Here is a 19,277-nt window from a genome sequence, read left to right as displayed (position 1 = left end):
CTGGCCAATGTGAGACTGGGATACATTCCTGGCAGGTCACATACCCTGCCTCCTAGGACAGAAAAGGTGCTCAGGGAGGCTTGTCCTTCCCCAGCTCCACACCAAGGAAGGCTCTGAGCCTCACATGGGGAGAGGCAGGGAGAGGCAGAACACAGAAGTGGAGCAGCCTGAAGCAGGCAGCCCTGGCTCCTAAGCCATTTGCCATTGATTGGTTTCATGACTGTGCAGGCAAGTCCTTCCTCTCTGAGCCTCAGAGTGCCCATCTGTGAAATAAAGCAGTTGGACAGACAAATGATTTGAAACTTAAGAGTCTTTCCAAGCCTGCTCTCCAAAGGTCCTTCATATATCTCAAGGAGGGGTGATCCAGGACACCTCTTCCAGGTGGCTGCTGCTGACACTTGAGCACTAATCTATGCCAGGAAAAGTGTTCTCCAGGCCAGCTGGGCTGCTTTGGAGGCAGAGAGCCAGAGCCTCACCAGGAAGGAGTGGGGAGGGTGAGGAGGTAAGTGACAGATCACTATACGAGCATAGGACGACAGGATCACACTTGGTTTTTGTCCTGGTGCCAGCTTGCGCATACCCTGGCTTCAATCCCAGCTGGCTTCTCAGAACACAGAAGGGACAGAGGACATGGGGTGTGTCTAGGTTCTTTTTTTTTTTTTGGTCAGTCGTGGGGCTTGAACTCCAGGCCTGGATGCTGTCCCTCAGCTCTTCAGCTCAAGGCTAGTGCTCACTGGGAAGTGGCTCAGTGGTAGAGCACTTGCCTTGCATGCATGAGGCCCTGGGGATTCCTCAGCACCACATAAGCAAAAAGAAAAAAGCCGGAAGTGGTGCTGTGGCTCAAGTGGTAGAGCGCTAGCCTTGAGCTGAAGAGCTGAGGGACAGCGCCCAGGCCCAGAGTTCAGGCCCCATGACCGGACCCAAAAAAAAAAAAAAAGGCTTGTGCTCTACCACTTAAGCCACAGCACCACTTCCAGTTTTCTGGTGGTTAATTGGAGATAAGAGTCTCACAGACTTTCTTGCCTGGGCTGGCTTTGAACTGCGATCCTCAGATCTCAGCCTCCTGAGTAGCTAGGATTACAGGTGTGAGCCACCAGCACCTGCGTGTCTGGGTTCTTTTGGAAGGGTAGAGATGGCGGGGGGGGGGGGGAAGGACAACTGACTAACCATCAGGTCTGACCAATGGCCATCAAGTCACCCTGATCTGGGTAAGAGGGCTTCCAGCCTCCAGGAAATCTTCTGGGGATGAAGCTACAGCCACAAGAGAGAACACTGTAGCCTGACTCCTAGGGCAGGAAAGAAAGAGACAAAAGAATGGAACCCATTATTGTCCCTCTCAACTGTGACACAAGGGTATGTCACTTAACAGCTCCATTGAGCAGAGGAAGCAAGTGACTCTCAGTGAGCTTGAGAAAGTCTGTACAAAAAGAGACAGTCTAGAAGGATTCATCAGACAGTGAGCCCATCCCAAAGGCAGGCACAGGGCTCATTCTTCTGTGTCTGCAGGGCTAGCACAAAGCCAACAACAGACAAACTCAATGGCTTGTCAGTGAATAGGAGGACAACTAACTCAGGGACTTAGACCCATGTCTTCAACAGCAGAGGGAAAGAAGGCAGTGGAGATCTAGGGACTGAGTCTCTCTTGGGTGGGAAACAGGTGATGGGAGCTGGATTCAGGAGCCTGGACTCCAACATTCCTGCTGTATAGAATGGATAAGTCCTGACCCTCTGGGACTCAGAGGCTTAACCTCCAAAATGAGAGGCTTCCTCCAGCTATAGCAATCTCAGACCATTCAGACATGGGTGTCAGAACAGGGAGGAGAGGGAACTGTGACCCTGAGAGACAGGAAGGGCCTGGTCAGGACCAGGTGGGCAGAGGGAGTGACCCTAGAGGGCCACCCCAAAATTGCAAGCAGTGCAGGAATGCACCTCCAGGCAGCAGGACAGGAGGTCTCTGTGTTGACTCACAACCCTGGTACACCTCCCTGCATCATGCATAGGACACTTTCAGGTTCACATGCTACCTCCACCTTTAGGCCCCTGCTTTCTGCTGGGCAGCTTTGGGGCTTGGGTGTGCCAGGGCTGGGTGCTGAGGGAGGCTCTGCCACGACAGTCCACAATCCTCCACTTGTGTCAGGGCCAGGCAGCTCTGCTTTATCCCTCAGCTTGCAAACCCAGCAGGGGAACAGATAGAGCCAAGGCATTCAAGTGCTCAGAGGAGCACCATGGAGGCCCTCAAGCAGCCTAGGGTGTCACAAGAAGGAAATTCAAGGACCATTTGGGTCTAAACTTGCTTCCTGGGGTGGGGGTGGGGGCTGCTGTGTCCTGAAAGACAGGCTCCCACTCTAGCCATAATAGGCTCATCCTGTATCCTGTCTCCATACCCCCAGTGTGGGAAGCCCAAGTCACTCCTCCAGCCGACCTCTCACAGCTCTGATGTACAGAGAGGCCTCGTCCTAGGCTGGGAGAAGCCCAGGCTTTCAAGCAAGATGGCAATTGTAATCTCAGGAAATCTTGGCGACTCTCTGACCCTGCGGCTCTTCTTCAGGAGAAAAGGACAGAGTTCAGGGCTGCCTTCTAGGCTGCCATGAGAAAAAGTGCTGGCTCCTAATAAACAAACTCTCCATCTTCTCTGTTGTCTTTACCAACCAACACCCCCACCCTGTTTTTCAAACCCAAGACCTCTGTTCTCAGTTTCCCCTGGCTCCTCAGTACCACACATCCTCAAAGCAACTCTAGACCAAACCCTTCCAAAACTACTTTCCAACCTTGGAGGCTTGTCCTTTGTTCACTGCTCATCCCCATGGCTATGACCCCAGTGAATGAAAGAGAGAAGTGACAGTTCTCTAAGACCTTTGGAAGGAAACAAAACCTCTCACACCACATATGTAACTTCTAGACCTAGTTCAGGCTAGATAAACTTGACATACCTTGATACTGCTGCTCGGGATAAACCACCCTCATTGTAAACTATGTTCTGAAGTCACAGAAAAGCAAACAATGCCCATAATATATGCAGCTGTATCACCCCGCTGGATCTCTCAGATCCAAAAGCTAAAACAAGTCTTGTTTCCCCAACAATAACAACAACTAGAAACTTGCCTTCCCCAAACAAAGTCAATGACTATTATGTTTCTCTTTTGCCTTGACTGCCAGGAAGCTCAAAGCTGAATGTGAAGTTCAACTGAAGGAACTTACTTATAGCTGACATACTAGAATCCTCCTGCTCCAAGTCTTTCTCCTTATCTAGTATGGCACTACGTAACTCAAAAGGCAGGAATAACATAACCTGATGCTCATAGGGGAAAAGCTCACTTCAACACCCAGATATGGTCATTGTACAGGGGTGGATTAAGTCCTGAGTTCAAGTTTCCTTCCATTCCCACCCTCCCAAGTTACCACCCACAAGTCTTTACCTGGATGGGAAAGTAGTCACGAAAGTAGCGCCACACAGCCCAGTTCCGTACCCACTGTGATCTCCTGCCACCTTCCAGGGAACAAAACACAGTGTTAGTAAGAAGTGAAGGTGTGGGACATTTGGGTAATGCAGACAAGAGAGAGCTAGTGTGAGCCCCTGCAGGAGGCACCCCTCAGGCCCATGCTGCATCTTCCTCCCTGCCCAACAGGCTCCTTCCCACACACATTCCCAGGATTATGAAAGCCTTGATGGAAGGTGCTAACTGGACCTCTGAACCCCCACCCAAGGCTGCACACTGCCCTGCCCTGTGCTGTCCGTAAAATAGGTGTGTTACATAAAACAAGGCTGCACCCATGAGGAAATGAGGAGGACTAGATGTGGCTACGCAGGGGGAGTAGGAGCTTACCTTTCTTGGGTGTGTTCCAGTCAAATGCCAGCCAGGTGAAGTAGAGCACAGAGATGAGCCAGCAATCGGTACAGAAGGTGTACATGAGGATGAGGCTGCAGGCCACTCCTGGGGGGGGTGGGGGGCAGCCACAGGTGAGGCTCAGTCCTCCTACTGTTTCCTGGAGCACTTAGCCTGGGGAGGAGGCAAGGCCATGGACTCCAGCGTGATCTAGATTCTGCCAGGCAGTCTTGGTGCTGAGGGGGGGAATGGGCTCCGTGGTGTGTGGGCAGCAGTATCAGAGGAGGGAACAGCCTCCTGTAGAGTTGTGCCCATGGTCCCTCCCCACAGCTCTCCCTGTGTTGCTGGCTCAGCAAAATCACTGTGGATCAAGGGAGGAGACAGCTCCCAAGTGCCTCTGTACTTCTCAGGCCTGGGTTAAGCCAGTGACCTTTATTCTCATTTTAGAGATGAGAATATTGAGGCTGAAGGGGAGGTGACTTGCTCAGGTCCCGCAAGAGGACAGCAGCAGAGCTAGCATTCAAACTGGGATCTGATTCTGAAGTGCACACTCTGCGGTAGGCTTCAGAAGTTCACAAAAGACGAGATGTCTCAGAGATGCGCCAGAGGGACCCCAATAGGAACTTGTGAAACAGGAAGAGAGCTGGCTCTGTCCAACACAAGGGAGGGCCAGGCAATCCCAGGCCAAAGCCGGAAGTCTGCTTCCCCTCCAATCCCAGCAGAATGCTTGAAAGACTCTTCTGCAGATCTCTGGGTCCTGGGCCTGCTGGCCATGGGCTGAACCCAACACCAGAGGGAAGGGAAGTGTGAACCTGCATGGTTTATCTCATGGTGTGCCTGCCCCTAGTTGCCCTTGTCAGGGCTGCTTTCTCTCCAGTGTTTGCTTTGCCTTTCAGGCCTAGCTCAGGATCAATCTATCCCTCAGAGGGGATCTGGCCCCTCTGAGTTCTTCATACTGGGGTGGGGAGAATCTTTGTCCTCTGAAACTCAGCGGAGACCAAGGGACAGCAGGACCCATGCTTGGTAGAAGAGGTGTGGGAGAGGCCTGGCCCAGGAATTCAGTGCCCTCTTTTACCATAATGAGCAGTTCCTCTAGAAGGCCGGGGAGAGGACAGGCTCTGTGAGCCTAAGGGCAGAGAAATGGCACCCTTGTCGCATCTCTTCCCAAAGCCAGTGCTATTCTGGATGTAAGAGCCATGCTAAAACCCAGAACCATCTGGATAGAGTGACCAAGTATCTGGTTCTGGGGGCAGTATGGAAGGGACATCACACATGGGGAAGGTGAGTCCTGGAAAATATCTGCAGGTCACATCCCCTGGTACAGGCAACTGTGGCATTCCTCAGGCAGCTGGGCAAAATGCCACATCTATGTTTAGGCTGCTTACAAAGTCACATTGTTCAGCAGCTTGCCTCAGGTCCCCTTGCTTGGGGCTGGCAAGGCTCCACACCATAGCCCCACACCCTGCAGGGACTGCAATCCCTGTGGCAATTGGTGAGTGCAGAAGGAGGACCAGAACAGGGTCTGTGTGGTTCACACTGGAGTGTGAGCAGCATGAAGACCTAAATGCCAGTAAACCCCAGCTCTCTTAGAGGTAGCAGGCTGACGGGGCCTATGCATGGAGGGCTGGTATCCCTGAGAGGGAGCTATTCTTACTATGTAGCTAAAGCAACCTAGACAAAGAATGAAAAGATGGATGAGGCCAGGAACCAGTGTCTCATACCTGTCAGTCTAGCTACTCAGGAGGCTGAGAGTTCAGGATTGAGATTCAAGGACAGCCTTGGCAGGAAAGTCCATGAAACTCTTTCCTCCAATGAAATACCAAAAAAGCTGGAAGTAGAGTTGTAGTTCAAGTGGTAGAGCATTAGCCCTGAGTACAAAGGGTCAGGGACAGTGCCCAGGCTGTGAGTTAATGCCCCAGAGATGGCACACATTAAAAAAAAGATAGGATCCCAAGGAAAGCATTTCAGTTTCAGCCCTTCTCATTTCTCTTATCATCTGCCCCTCTTATCAGATTCCCTGTAGTAAAAGCTTCCCTGAACTCCTTGGGAGGAAGAACCCAGCCACCAACATGGAAAGTTTTATTGGACAAAATGATCAGATCTGGGGGTGGGAGTGTGGCTCAGGTGGTAGAGCGCTGGCCAATGACTGAAAGCCTCAGATACCAAGTTCAAGTTCGGGTCTCTGACAAAAAAAATTAAATAAAGTAAAATAAAATCCATCAAATCTTTCTTTCTCAGTGTCTAGTCCTTGTTCTCCTTTGGAAAGGCTGTCCCTTATTCTGCTTTCTTAGGCTGCAGTGGGAACTGAAGTCATGAGACCCATGAGACGTAAACACTCTCAATGCAGTGAAGAGCCCACTCACTTCACAGCCTGTCTTCCTGTACAGCATGGGATCACAAAGCACCTCGTGTAGTGAGGCCTGTGGTGCAGGGCAATCTGTGATGCTCAGTGTCCATGCAGACAGGACAATAGTGAGCACTGTGGTCCTGTCACAGACTGCCACTGCTCAGACCTGAGCTCTACTTCCTTCCAGGATGTTGAGAAAACAAAATGAGTGTAATGTACAGTCTGGCAACACAGTATTGATGGCCAGGGCTAGGGTAGCAAGTGACATGTAAATCTGCACTCATCTCTCATGGAGGCTTAGCCCTTATGGGTATAACAAACTGCAGAAGTCTCAGCACTGTCTGTTGACAGGAACACCAATGGATGACAAAAGTTTTTTCACATCATGTTATAGTTGTTGCAGATATGTTGGGAACTCATTTTGCATCACTACTTAAACCATTAGACTTGTGTGCATGCACGCATGTATCTGCATGTGCGTGTGTGTGCACATGGGTCAGTACTGGGACTTGAATTCGGGGTTTCTCACTTTAAAATTTTTTCATTTGTGTGTCTGTAGGTCCTAAGGCTTAAACTCAAGGCCTGAGCACTATCCCTGAGCTTTTTTGCTCCAGGCTAGCACTCTACCACTTTTGAGCCTGAGCTCCACTACTAGCTTTTTGGTGGTTAACTGGAGATAAGAGTCTCATCAACTTTCCTGCCTGGGCTGGCTTCAAACCACAGGTCCCAGGCTCCCGAGTAGCTAGGATTACAGGCATGAGTCTCTGGAACCCAGCAAAGCCATCAGAACTTATATACGAATACATGCACATAGTGCTTAAGTGCATATGCTTTCAACTTAAAACAAAAAAGTCTATGAGCTGGGTGCTGATGGCTCATGCCTGTAATCTTAGCTACTCAGGAGGTTGAGATCTAGGATCATAGTTTGAAGCCAGCCCAGGCAGAAAAGTCTGTAAGACTCTTATCTCCAATCAACCTCCAGAAGTGGCACTGTAGCTCTAAGTGGTAGAGTGCTAGCCTTGAGCAAAAATGCTCAGGGACAGTGCCCAGGTCCTGATTTCAAGCCCCATGACTGACAAAAAAATTCTGTAAATAGATGAAACACTAGAATAAGGAGGAAGCTAATGCTTCAGAGGTGGTTTCTTTGCTTCCTTACATTCTTCAGAGATAATTACAGAAATTTGTAGGTTTGGAGGGGAAATGAAAATACCTGGTACTGGGTAGAGAAGCTTCCTGTTTTTGTAACATGGTGATTGGGTTGAACACAATCAAAGGACAGTGATAACTGTTCTCCCTTTTCCTGAATACATGTGCTGGTGATTAATGTCAGCATCCTTGAACACATCTAAACGAGTGGTGTTTGACTGGTGCTTTGATTGTGGTCTGAGGTGTTTTTTTTGTTGTTGTTGTTGTTTTTTGGGTCCAGTCATGGGGCCTGAACTTTGGGCCTGGGTGCTGTCCCTCAGCTCTTCAGCTCAAGGCTAGAACTCTACCACTTGAGCCACAGCGCCACTTCCAGCTTTTTTCTTTTTGCTTATGTGGTGCTGAGGAATCGAACCCAGGGCCTTGAGCATGCAAGGCAAGCGCTCTACCACTGAGCCACCTTCCCAGCCCTGGTCTGAGGTTTTGAAGCGCTACTTGGCATCTCCTTTTACAAAACCCTTACCATTCAAAGATTCCCCATGATTGATTTGGTAAAATACAGTTATGTTGAATCCTACTTGCCTTCATTTGGCTATGTATGAAATTCAGTTGTGGGTTTTTGTTTTGCTTTTGGGTTTGTTTCTTTTGGGGAGGGTTCCTGGCTTTTAATTTTTTTTTAATGTTTCTTAGCTGGTGTTCATGAAGAACGTGAGAATTGGGTGGCTAATGAAAGGAAATCTTATCTAAGAACATGACATTTTTTGGGCCCTCCGCTAGAAAAGGAGAGTCAAGTTTCAATCAGTGCCTTTTTCATTGTTTCCCCTAGTATTAGAGATGTAGGAAAGGGCTATATCATACCTCTGTACTAGGAAAATACCCTGTACTAGCTTTATGATACCCACTAGTGACTATACCTTATCACAGTTATTTGTTTATTTTCCAGTCCTGGAGCTTGAACTCAGGGTCTGGGCACTGTCCCCGAGCTTCTTTTGCTCAAGGCTAGCACTCTATCACTTGAGCCACTGTGCCACTTCTGGCTTTTTCTGTTTATGTGGTACTGAGGAATCGAACCCAGGTCTTTCTGCATACTAGGCAAGCACTCTACCACTAAGCCACATTCCCAGCCACAGTCATTTTTTAAAAAATAATGTTACACTAGAATGTTTCTTTCCAGAAGATGATTGAAAAGCTAATTAAAAAATGCTTCCAGGTCTCACAACAGTTTAATAAAAAGAATTAGTAAGTATTGGGCTGGAAGGTGGCTCAGTGGTAGAGTGCTTGCCTCGCATGCATGAGGCCTTGGGTTTGATTCCTCAGCACCACATAAACAGAAAAGCTGGAACTGGTGGTAGAGTGCTAGCCTTAAGTTGAAGAGCTGAGGAACAGCACCCAGGCCCAGAGTTCAAGCCTCACAACAACAAGAAGGAAAAGAATTACTAAGTATTATACTTGTTGTTAGATTTTTTTAAACTATGAATGCCTATAAGTTTAATACTTTTTTGGGTGGCAATACTATGGCTTGAACTCAGGGCCTCATGCTTGCTAGGCAGGTACTTTTACCACTTGAGCCAAGCCCTGGCCCTTTTTCCTTCAGTTCTGCTTTTTTTTTTCTTTTTCTGCTAGTCCTGGGGTTTGAATTCAAGGTCTGGGCAATGTCCCTGAGCTTCTTTTGCTCAAGGATAGCACTCTACCATTTGAGCCATAGCACCACTTCTGGCCTTTTCTGTGTATGTGCTACTGAGGAATTGAACCCACTAAACCACATTCCCAGCCCCCTCAGTTATGTTTCATATAGGATCTTGCAGGTTTTTTTTTTTATTGAAATGGCCTGAACAATGATCCTCTTACTTATTCCTTGTTTGTAGCTCAGATTACAGAAATGACCACCACATCTAGCTTACTTGTTGATATGGAATCTCAGTAACTTTGTTGACCAGGCAGGCCTTGAATCTCCATCCTCATTTCCTTTCCTTTAATATCTGCACTACAGGCACAAGCCACACTCTCAGGCCTACTAACTCCATTAGATCCTTATTTCCACATCACTTGTTTCCTTTGAAACCCAATGTTCTTTGTACAGTATTATTACAAATTTAAAAGCAAAAAGAAAGAACTGGATGTGTGGCTTAGTGGAGTGCCTGCCTGGCAAGTGTAAGTAAAGTCCTAGGTTCAAACTCCAGCACCAGCAAATAAAAATAAATAAAACAAAGTAAAGCCTAGCCTTAGTGACTCACACCTCTAATCTTAGCTACTCAGGAGGCTGAGATTTGAGGGTCACAGTTGGAAGACAGGCCAGATAGCAAAGTCTATGAGACACTTATTGCCAATTAATCACCAAAAAGCTAGAAGTGGAGCTGTGGCTCAAGTGGTAGAACAGCAGCCTTAAGCAAAAATAGCTTGAATTCAAGCCCCAATAGTGGCACAAAGGAGGAGGGGGAGGAGGGAGAGAGAGAGAGAGAGAGAGAGAGAGAGAGAGAGCACACAGCATTCACTGAAATATCAGAGTGCTCCACGCACAACAAATAGTAAAACCTCTGGTCCAGCCAGAGGGAGGCTAGGGATAGATGGGGCAGCCTTTTCAATACCAGGTAAGCCTCTGCAGGCAGGTGTGGGATGCTCCTGGTGGATAGTAATTAGCAGCAGCTTAGCAGACATGCCCATCCCCACCTAGGCCTGACTCCCACTTGCATAATGATGTTGAGAAGACTCGCTCAGGCAGGTTTCTAGGCTGTGGTTGGGCATGATTGTTAACCTACAGCTTGGGGCCAGACCCCATTGGGTGCTGCTGCGTGGGTTGAGGCTATACATGCTACTGAAAACCTGACCCACTAAGACGGAGAGAATGGTGGCTTCTGAGTGCAAGTGGGGACAAAGGGGAGCTGGTAGAGCAGTCTAGTCAGGGGGCTGGGAAGCTGGGGTCCTAGATTTAAGTTGCTCTATTCTCTAAATCTCTGTTCCTTCTTTTTCTGAGGCTGTGTGTCCCTCTAAGAGTCTTAGGACAGCTATGGACTTTCTCCACAAAAAATATCGAGATGATTTTGCATATAATCTGGCATCTAGGAAGTGAAGCTGTGGCTCAAAGTGGTAGAGTCCTAGTGTTGAGCACAAAAGCTCAAGGACAGCACCCAGGCACTGAGTTCAAGCCCCACAACCGATAAAATAGATATATTAAATCTTGCATCTAACTTTGGGGGTTCAATGACTCTCTAAAGAGTCATTGGGAGCTGGGTACCAGTGGCTCATGCCTGTAATCCTAGCTACTCAGGAGGCTGAGGCCTGAGGATCATGGTTCAAAGCCAGCCTAGGCAGGAAAGTCCATGAGACTCTTACTTCCTATTAACTACCAGAAAACCATAAGTGGCACTGTGGCTCAAGTGGTACAGCACTCGCCTTGAGCTGAAGAACTCAGGGACAGCACCCAGGTCCAGCCCCATGACTGACAAAAAAATAAATAGTCATTGGGTTTCCATTCAAACCTCCATTCATCATTTAATGAGTATCAGCCTTGGGCTGCCACTGAACCTCTATGAGTTTCCCTTTAGAGGGGACACATCCAGGGCCTGGCACACTGTAGGATTTGTCTTTCCCACTGTAGTGTGTTTACCGAGTGTCCACGCCTGCTGTGCATTAACACAACTGAGCATCAGTAGCCTGGATAGCAGGAAGAGCAAGTGGCCCAGAGGGCCTGGCCACAGACACAGGGATACACTGGAGGCAGTGTGGCAAGGCTGCCTGTACTGACATGTTCACGAAGCGACCTGTTGTGCTGGGTACACAGGCCTGGGAAGAAGTTTCCAGGAGAGCAAGGCATGCCCTCCTCCTAGATCCTATCTGCCCCTGGCTGACATGGCAGCCAGGCAGTGAGGCTCGTGGCTAGAGTGAATTCAACAGAAAGGATGAGGACTGGGGCTGTGGTCTCAGGTTGTTTCCTTAACACAGCTCTCCTGCAATGGGAACTACACTACCATACTCTCCTCCCTTTACCTTCATACTCCACAGCTTCTACAAAAGCCACAAGAAATAAGCAATATGTTCCCAGAGTCAGAAGGAGAATGTTCAGGACACAAGACTCCTGTATAAGATCTCAGAGCAGTCAAGCCTCAAATCAGGCCTCAGATACCCCAAAGGCAAAAAGCAATGTACCTCACGGAAAATTCTGTGGGTGGCAGGCTAACAATATAGGAAGGGCACAGGGTTTAGGGGTCCTACAAGCCCTGATTCCAGTGACTTTGGACAAGCTGCCTACTTCTCTGAGCTGAAAGGTTTCCCATCTGCAAAATGGACTGCACCACCTCCTCCCACACTCTCCTCAGGCATGCTTAGGAATGGAGCACTTAAATTAGAGATAAAGGTGGAAGAAAGTAAGAAGAGGCTGTAGGAAGGTTGCTTCTACTCTAACCTCTGCTAGAGACAGGGTCCTGTCCACACACCCATGTGCTCCCTCCTTGCCACACTTACCCAGCACGAGGAAGGACAGGACCCACTGTAGTACCGAGATGACCTGTAGCTGCTTTTCCACTTTGGACCTGTTGAGCCAGGTGATGGAGAAGAGGTCCTGGAGGGCAGAGAGGATGCTGGAGCCAGTACCTGTGGCAGAGGGAGATGACAGTTAAATGCCACCCTTTCCTGCAGTTTCAGGGGTTCCAATACCAGCCCAACATTTTGCAGGTACCTTCACAAACATGAGAACATGGGTCACAGAACCAGACACTGTCCCTGGTCTCTGTACATGTACCATGAGCATGGCCCTCTCAGGGTCACTGGGAGATCACACAGACAAGTTCTGGAGTTGAGCTTTGGTTAATCCCTCTGTAATAGCAGTTCTATGCGCTCAGCTCTGCTCCCAACTCCTGTCTCTACCCTTTTATCTGCACCAGCAAAAATATTTAACCTTTGCTACCTGGGAGGCCAAGGACAAAGGTTCAACATCTGATTTGCAATTTTTTGTATGTGTGTCTAACTGTATCAGTTGAGCATCAGTAACCCCTGTTCTGTCCCCTCTATCCAGGGACTGATGCTCCTTTGCCAAGGAGTTGGAACTCCTGCTTCCCCCTCAATACCACCAGTCCCCCTCACCTCACAACAAGCAGAGAGATTTCCTTTTAACATCAGTACAGTACTAACAGAGGAGCCAAGTGCGGACCTTTGCTTCACTAATGTACCTGGGGGCAGAGAACTTCAGGCAGCCTGGAGCTATTCTTTGCTACCAAGCAAGTGCAAGGTCTGGAGGTCAGGACAAGATGTGCCCACTTAATTGCCATTGTGGTTGTACCTCTCCAGGATGATGCCCTGCTGGAACGTACTGAGGAAGAACACAGAAAGGCCTCTAGGCCATGGCCAATCCCTCTAGCCCTAGACTAAAGTAAGGCCAATTCACGCTCTGCCCTGGCTGAGCCAAGCTGTGAGCCCTTTGCTAAACATAGCTTCACTGAGAGCCTGTTGTGTGCCCAAGCATTCTCCCACCACACACTGCTCAAAACTCAGGACAGTTGATTCAGCCATAGCCTTGTCCTTGAGGGTCTTGCAACCTTTCACCTTAACCTGCAAGCAAATAAAGAGGCTAGATTCCTATCCACTCCAGAGGGTTCATCTGTAATCTGATCCTTTGACCCTTCTATCAAAATTCCATTTTGAGATTGGCCCAACAGCATACTCTGGAGCCTGAGGGCCCTTTACATTCAACCAGCAGAGCTTAATAGATACCAAAGCCCAGATATGGGACCTGCCCACTTTAAGGTCATCCAGGTAGTAGTAGGTATTAGGTATAGTGAGTGTGAGAAGAGACATGGGTAAGTATATAAGGGAGGGAAATGAGGCTCAAACATAGGCTTGAGCTGCCAAGTGGCCATGTCACCTGCCAGCAGCCATAGCTATCAGCAGTAGATTAATGGTAGGCAAGTCAATGGTTGGCCAGTGTCCTCTCTGGAGAGGGGACGAAAAGCACTTTCTACTCAATGTGGTCTAGGAACACAGCATCAGTATTACTTGTGCTGCCTGGATCTAATCAGGCAAAGTGGTTTTATTTTTTATTGTGAGAATACCATACAGAGGAGTTACAATTACATGGGCAAGATAAAGAGTACATTTCTTATCAAGCATTGTTGCCTCCTCTTTGTTTCCCCTTCCCATCCCTTCCCATCCTGCCCCCTCCCCCAACCCGGTTCTCCCCCCCCCAAAGTTGTAAAGTTCGTTTTCAACATAACGACTTGTACATCTCATTGTTGCAATGGGTCCACCTGTATCCCTAGTTAAACGATTTGTTTTTGCCCTTCCCCTCCACAAATTATACCAACATCAAACACAGTGAAAGCATGGGTTATACTTTGGGGGTGGGACATACAAAGCAACATAGAAATCATCTTATAAATGTGTTAGAAACTGTTGCATGAAAGGAACAAAAACCAAAAAAAATTTGAATACTTATCTTGGGGTTCATTCCCCTAACATCAACTTACCTGACCTTTTTTACGACTCAGACATATACTAGTTATTGCAAATAAGGGAACCCATGGGACCTATGTTTCTTTGGGCCTGGCTTAAAAGAGTTTTGACAAGTCCTGGGGATCAGGACTTTAAAGGTCTCAATCCAAAGTGTTAGGCAGAACAAGATTGGGAGAAGGGAGAGAGTTTGGAGCCTTCCTTCTGCTGAGCAGAAAGCAGAGGTCAGGGAGGGCAGGGGATTGGCTGTCTTCTCATGGCTGCCTGCTTTCCACTGCAGGCAAGACCCCAAAGGCCAGCACTAGAGGCTCACTTCTGGGAAGGCAAGCCAGGCTGCATCTTATGTAGGCCCCTGCCTTTGGGTCAGAGCCAGCCAACTGTGTCTGGTGGCAGCACTTTGGCTCAGGGGTATCCATGCAGAACTTTACCAGTGACACACCCCACCTGGAACAACTGAGAAAACCTAAAAGTTCTTTCTTTGCCTCATCTCAATCTCCATGCTAAGTTTAATAGAGTCAGAGGGAAAGAACTCACAGCCCATGTTGTCCCACTTTCATCCCATTTTACCAAGGAAACCCAGGAGCCAGAGAACGGTGTCCCAAGTCCAGAGCCAGAGCTCAGGCAGACTCTGCCATCAGTCCATTCTATTCTTACACTAACATACCCAGTCTCAACCACTGCCCGGCATTCACTGTGCCAACAAGGTGAGAATGCAAACTGGGAAGGGGAGGGGGAGGGCGTGCTAGGATTTCTGTAGGAGGCAGTGATGGCTGCCTGGAGAAGGAAGCTGGAGGAGGCTGTGGCTTTGCGTGGTTCAGGTCCCAGCCCGTTTTAGCCTATCTACAGATGCTGAGCCCCAGGCCCCAGTGGAAGCCCCCAGTGGGCCTAAGTGAGTCACTGCTCCACTCTGTTGTGTCCACTGATGATGAACAATGACATAAAGTTCATCTTTCTAAATCACAAGTGGCCAGTATTTCTTCCAAGAAGCCACCAGAGGTAGAGGATCAGTCCTTCTCTGAGAACTCTAAGGGCCACCTTAAAGCAATGAAGTCAGGAGGGACTAGCACAAGGCCTCTTCTTTTGTGCTCATTGCCTAGTCCAAGTTGATTCCATGAGATCCAGAGCTGCCTAAGCCCAGGACTTTGTCTGATGCATATCTGGGTCTGCAGTGACCTGCCAGAGCTTGACATGGAACAGGTGCTCATAAAGTTTGCTGAGAGAGGAGAAAAGAAAGGCTGCTTTGGACATTCCTATGGACTCTATGCAGGGCTAAGTCCAAGGGGCCCACAGAGCTTTGGGCCTCCAAAGCCCTTGCACAGGCACGCAGACTCCTGCATTTGAATATCCTCACACCTGTTTTGATGGTGACCCAAATCCAAGTCATCTCAGCAAGACAGTGCCAGAGCTTGACTCTTCCCAAAGGTGCCTGATCTCAAGAGAGACCCATTCATTGGACACAGCTCATTTGCTCTCTAATTTAGGAAGGGTAGAGGGAGGGGAGATATAGAACAGCCCCAAGAAACTTCCTTGTCATCCAGAAAGCAGTTTCCTCCCTCTTAGTGGTACAGTGTGTCCCACAGCTGTGCCCCACAGCTCTCCCTGGAAGGGTGGAGAAGGCAGAGGACTAACAACCTCACTTTAGAGAGAGGAAAACTGAAGCAAGGTAAAGCAAAAGAAGTTAAGCTTGTAAGCAGGAATCTGGTACAGGTTTCTCAACATTTCTACCATATCATGTCACTGAGGGATGATCCTTACTACACCTGTGTCTACACCCAGGTTCTAGAAAGAGACCAGCTAAGGAGGGATGCTCACTCTGCCTCACACAGGATAACATGCATTGATAATATGCACTGTGAAGTCTTGTGCAACTGATTGTGGGGGCATTGTGAACCCCACCTAGGTTTTCCCACCACAGATAACCTGCTGCTAGATGACACTAGAGCCACCGGTAGCACTAGACCAAATAGCTGTGGATTACCTGCTGCCAGGTGACACTAGAGCTGTTTGCGGCACTAGATCAAATAGCTGCAAACAGGCCAGGCAAGACTGAGGTAGGCAGGTGTGTTGCAACCTCCTTGCTTTACATCTGATAATCAGAGTGACCAGGGAGGCCACACCCCCATGCTGATGAAACCAGAGTTTCCCAGGCTCTCCCTACACTTGCCTAAGAGTGGCAGAGTCTGAACAGCCCCTTAGACCCTGGGTCAGTCTTCCCTGCCTGACTATCTAGGTCACCTAACCTTCCCTTCACTTCAGTTATCGTCTTCTCCTCATATAAAGGAAAGGAAACCCTGCAGGACTACAAGGGAGAAGAAGGGAGGAAGTGTGTGCAGGACACCTGGGATTTGGTAGGTGAGACTGGTACCTGAGTACCCTGTATCTGAGTGGGAAGGGTATAAATAGTGAGCAATCAGCTTGTCAAGAGCTGCATGGAGTCAAAGCCTCCCGTTAAGAGAAGAGGTAGGAGAGTGAAGGCAGCAACAGAGAGGCATCAAGGAGGCCCTGAGGCTTCTCCAAGAGCAAGTCTAGAAAGAAACGAGGGGAGAGGACACTGTGGCTAAGGGAACTGCTCCAAAAATAGGTGCCCAAAAGGCCAAGAAAGGGGAGGAGGTAGTCAGGCTTACATAGAAGAAAAGCTGAGAATAGAGAAATAGGACTGAGTAATCCAGGGTGGTTTCCTGGAAGAGGTAAGGTGGGCGGGGCCAGAAACAAAGTGCTTAGAAGGTGCCAAGGACTAATGGTAGCCACTAAGGAAAGAAAGAACAGGGAAGCAGCAGATAATGTTCTGCCTGTGAAGAAGCTTAGACTGGGCTGAGTGAGAGAGAAAGCAGCTATATATCAACGTGTGATGTGTAACATGAAGTGGGGATGAGAGATAGGAAGAAAAGGAATTTGGAGCAAGACAGAGGCAGAGGGTCCCTGGAATGAGAAAGAAGGAACTCAGCACATGGGGAAACATTGCCCTACACAGTGCATAATGTGCATGTCCGTTTCCTTTGCCACCTCCACTACCAGCAGCTAAGGAGGGAAGAGACACACGATCCCAAAGAAGATGCAAGGGCAGGAGCCAGGAAAATTGGCCCCTACTGTGCAGGAAGTATGGCCTGGATGAGTCACTTCCTATGCAAGCCTCAGTTTCCTCATCTGTACAATGGGACTAATATCTACCTGGACAGATTATGAAGGGAATTAAATGACATAATGTACAGGAAAAAGCATCATAAAAAAGTAAAGATCTCTGTGAATGCCAGTTAATTATCAAGTGAGCTTCTGTGTCCTCTCAGGTCTAATGTGTAGAACACCTGCCCTGCCTTGGAGCAGAGGTATGGGCAAGAGACTGCATTCAAACCCTGGCTCTGATGCTTCTTGCTATGGGGTCTTGAAAATCACTTCTCTCAAGACTCACTGTCCTCCTTACTTACCACTCAGGATCCTTGTGAGAAACCCAAAGCACTGAAGGAAAAAGGCCAAACAGTGTCTAGCCAGGGAGGCAGCAGAGGTGGGAATGGCCCTTTGGGTTCCCTAAGTAGTGTGGCATCCTGCTCATACCTCAAGCCAAGGGATGATATATTTGGACTCATCTGTTTTTTTTTGTTTTTGTTTTTTTTTTGGTCCGGTCGTGGAGCCTGAACTCTGGGCCTAGGTGCTGTCCCTCAGCTCTTCAGCTCTAGGCTAGTGCTCTACCACTTGAGCCACAGCGCCACTTCCAGCTTTTTTTCTTTTTGCTTATGTGGTGCTGAGGAATCGAACCCAGGGCCTCAGGCATGCAAGGTAAGCGCTCTACCACTGAGCCACCTTCCCAGCCCTTGGACTCATCTGTACCCAAGCACTGCCTGGGCTTGAGAGGTAAAGACATTACCTCCAAACTACTCCAAAGAGCTAGAGGTAAGTTGCACGAGACAGGGAGTCAATATACCAAGTGCCTTAGGCATACCCCAGAGTAGCCACTTTCAGTGAAAACCTATACAGGATGGAAGACAGGGGCAGATGTGGCAGAACTGCCCATTGTGGAGGGTTATACTTGCTGTTATTAGGGTCTTAGGCCATAGCAGACCTGTTCAGAACCTCACCACATGCTAGGCCAGAGGCTTCTTCCTAGGAGTCCCTTGCTCTCTTGGGTCTACCCTGCGCAGTACCCCTAGAAAAAGTACTCTCACCTCGAAGTCTAGTTTGACCAGTCATTCTGCATGTACTTAACCAGGTCTCTGCCAGGAGCACAGAGTCCTTCTTGCCCAGGTTGGACTGGCTATGCTCAGCAGGAGCCCCACCTCACTCCTATATCCAATCTTTCTCACCATAGGAGAGGGTGTGTTTGTTTGCATGAAGCTATGTCTCTTTCACCTGGGAGATCTGACAGGGAGTAAGTACAGGGTCATGTTTGCCAAATGAATGCTTCAAGATGCTGTCTTGAACAGAGATAAGCCTACTTATTGGTAGATTGAACTGGGGAATTAGGAAAGAAGGGTCTCTCCTAGCTGGAGGGGTGGACTCAAGTGAAGGCTGGAGCAAAATGAGAGAAGGGTGGACCCCAATACTCTGTCCATTCTAAGTGCTCTTTACATGCTGTACTCTGCTCTGGGTGCAGAGCCTCCTAACCCTGCCTCTTCTCTGCTTCTTAGGCACCTGCTATCAAGGATGGGGAACCTTTCTTTCTCCAAGGGCTATTTGGATTTTTTTAAACATCATTCATAAGTCATATAAAATTGTTAATACAGGCAGGTTGTGGCAGGCAGCTGATGAGAAGCCTGTTGTGTACCAAATGACTTGATTGGTCTTATACAACCTGGGGACCATCCACAAATTGAGATCTGTTCGTGTGTGTGTGTGCGTGTGTGTGTCTGTGTGTGTGTCTGTGTCTGTGTCTGTGTGTCTGTCTGTCTGTACTGGGGCTTGAACTCAGAGCCTGGGCACCATCCCTGAGCTTTTTTGTTCAAGGTGCTCATTTTTATCACTTGAGCCACAGCTCTACTTCTAACTCTTTGGTGATTAACTGGAGATAAAGGTTTGACGGACTTTCCTACCTCTGCTGGCTTTAAACGTCCAAGTTCAGATCTCAGGCTCCTGAATAGTTAGGATTACAGGTGTAAGCCACCAGCACCCAATTGAGATCAGTTCTTAAATCTTTCCACCCCATGATTGCTGGGGAAGCAAGATGGTGAAGTATTATACATCTAGGGCCAGCCAGGGTGAGGCACCAAGGGAAGGACCCTAATCTAGCCAGGGAGATTTCTTTTTTTTTCTTTCTTTTTTTTTTTTTTTTTCTGTTGGTCATGGGGCTTAAACTCTCGGCCTGGGCACTGTCTCTCAGCTCTTCAGCTCAAGGTGAGTGCTCCACCACTTGAGCCACAGCCCCACTTGTAGTTTTCTGGTGGTTAATTGGCGATAAGAGTCTCATGGTCTTTCCTGCTAAGGCTGGCTTTGAACCATGATCTTCAGCTCTCAGCCTCCTAAGTAGCTAGCATTATAGGCATGAGCCGCTGGCTTAGCCTGGAAGATTTCTTAGGGGTGCTTTCCCAGCTATTAAA

The 19,277-nt window shown here is 48.5% G+C and overlaps 1 protein-coding gene across 1 annotated transcript in view; it reads right to left on the bottom strand.

The window, feature by feature from the left end:
- The window catches only part of Dgat2 (diacylglycerol O-acyltransferase 2), a 34,867-nt gene that overhangs the window by 8,662 nt on the left and 6,928 nt on the right, over positions 1-19,277 (bottom strand). The window contains exons 2-4 of the mRNA XM_013014204.1: positions 11,773-11,901; positions 3,825-3,932; positions 3,417-3,487 (exon numbers count right to left, since the gene is read on the bottom strand). Coding sequence (XP_012869658.1) covers positions 3,417-3,487; positions 3,825-3,932; positions 11,773-11,901 — 308 coding nt within the window. The remainder of the gene's footprint in view (positions 1-3,416; positions 3,488-3,824; positions 3,933-11,772; positions 11,902-19,277) is intronic.

The sequence above is a fragment of the Dipodomys ordii genome, unplaced genomic scaffold, assembly GCF_000151885.1.
Source record: "Dipodomys ordii isolate 6190 unplaced genomic scaffold, Dord_2.0 Scaffold22, whole genome shotgun sequence".
NCBI lineage: Eukaryota > Metazoa > Chordata > Mammalia > Rodentia > Heteromyidae > Dipodomys > Dipodomys ordii.
Note: the sequence above shows the minus strand (reverse complement) of the source record. Positions and strands in the feature narration are given on the sequence as shown.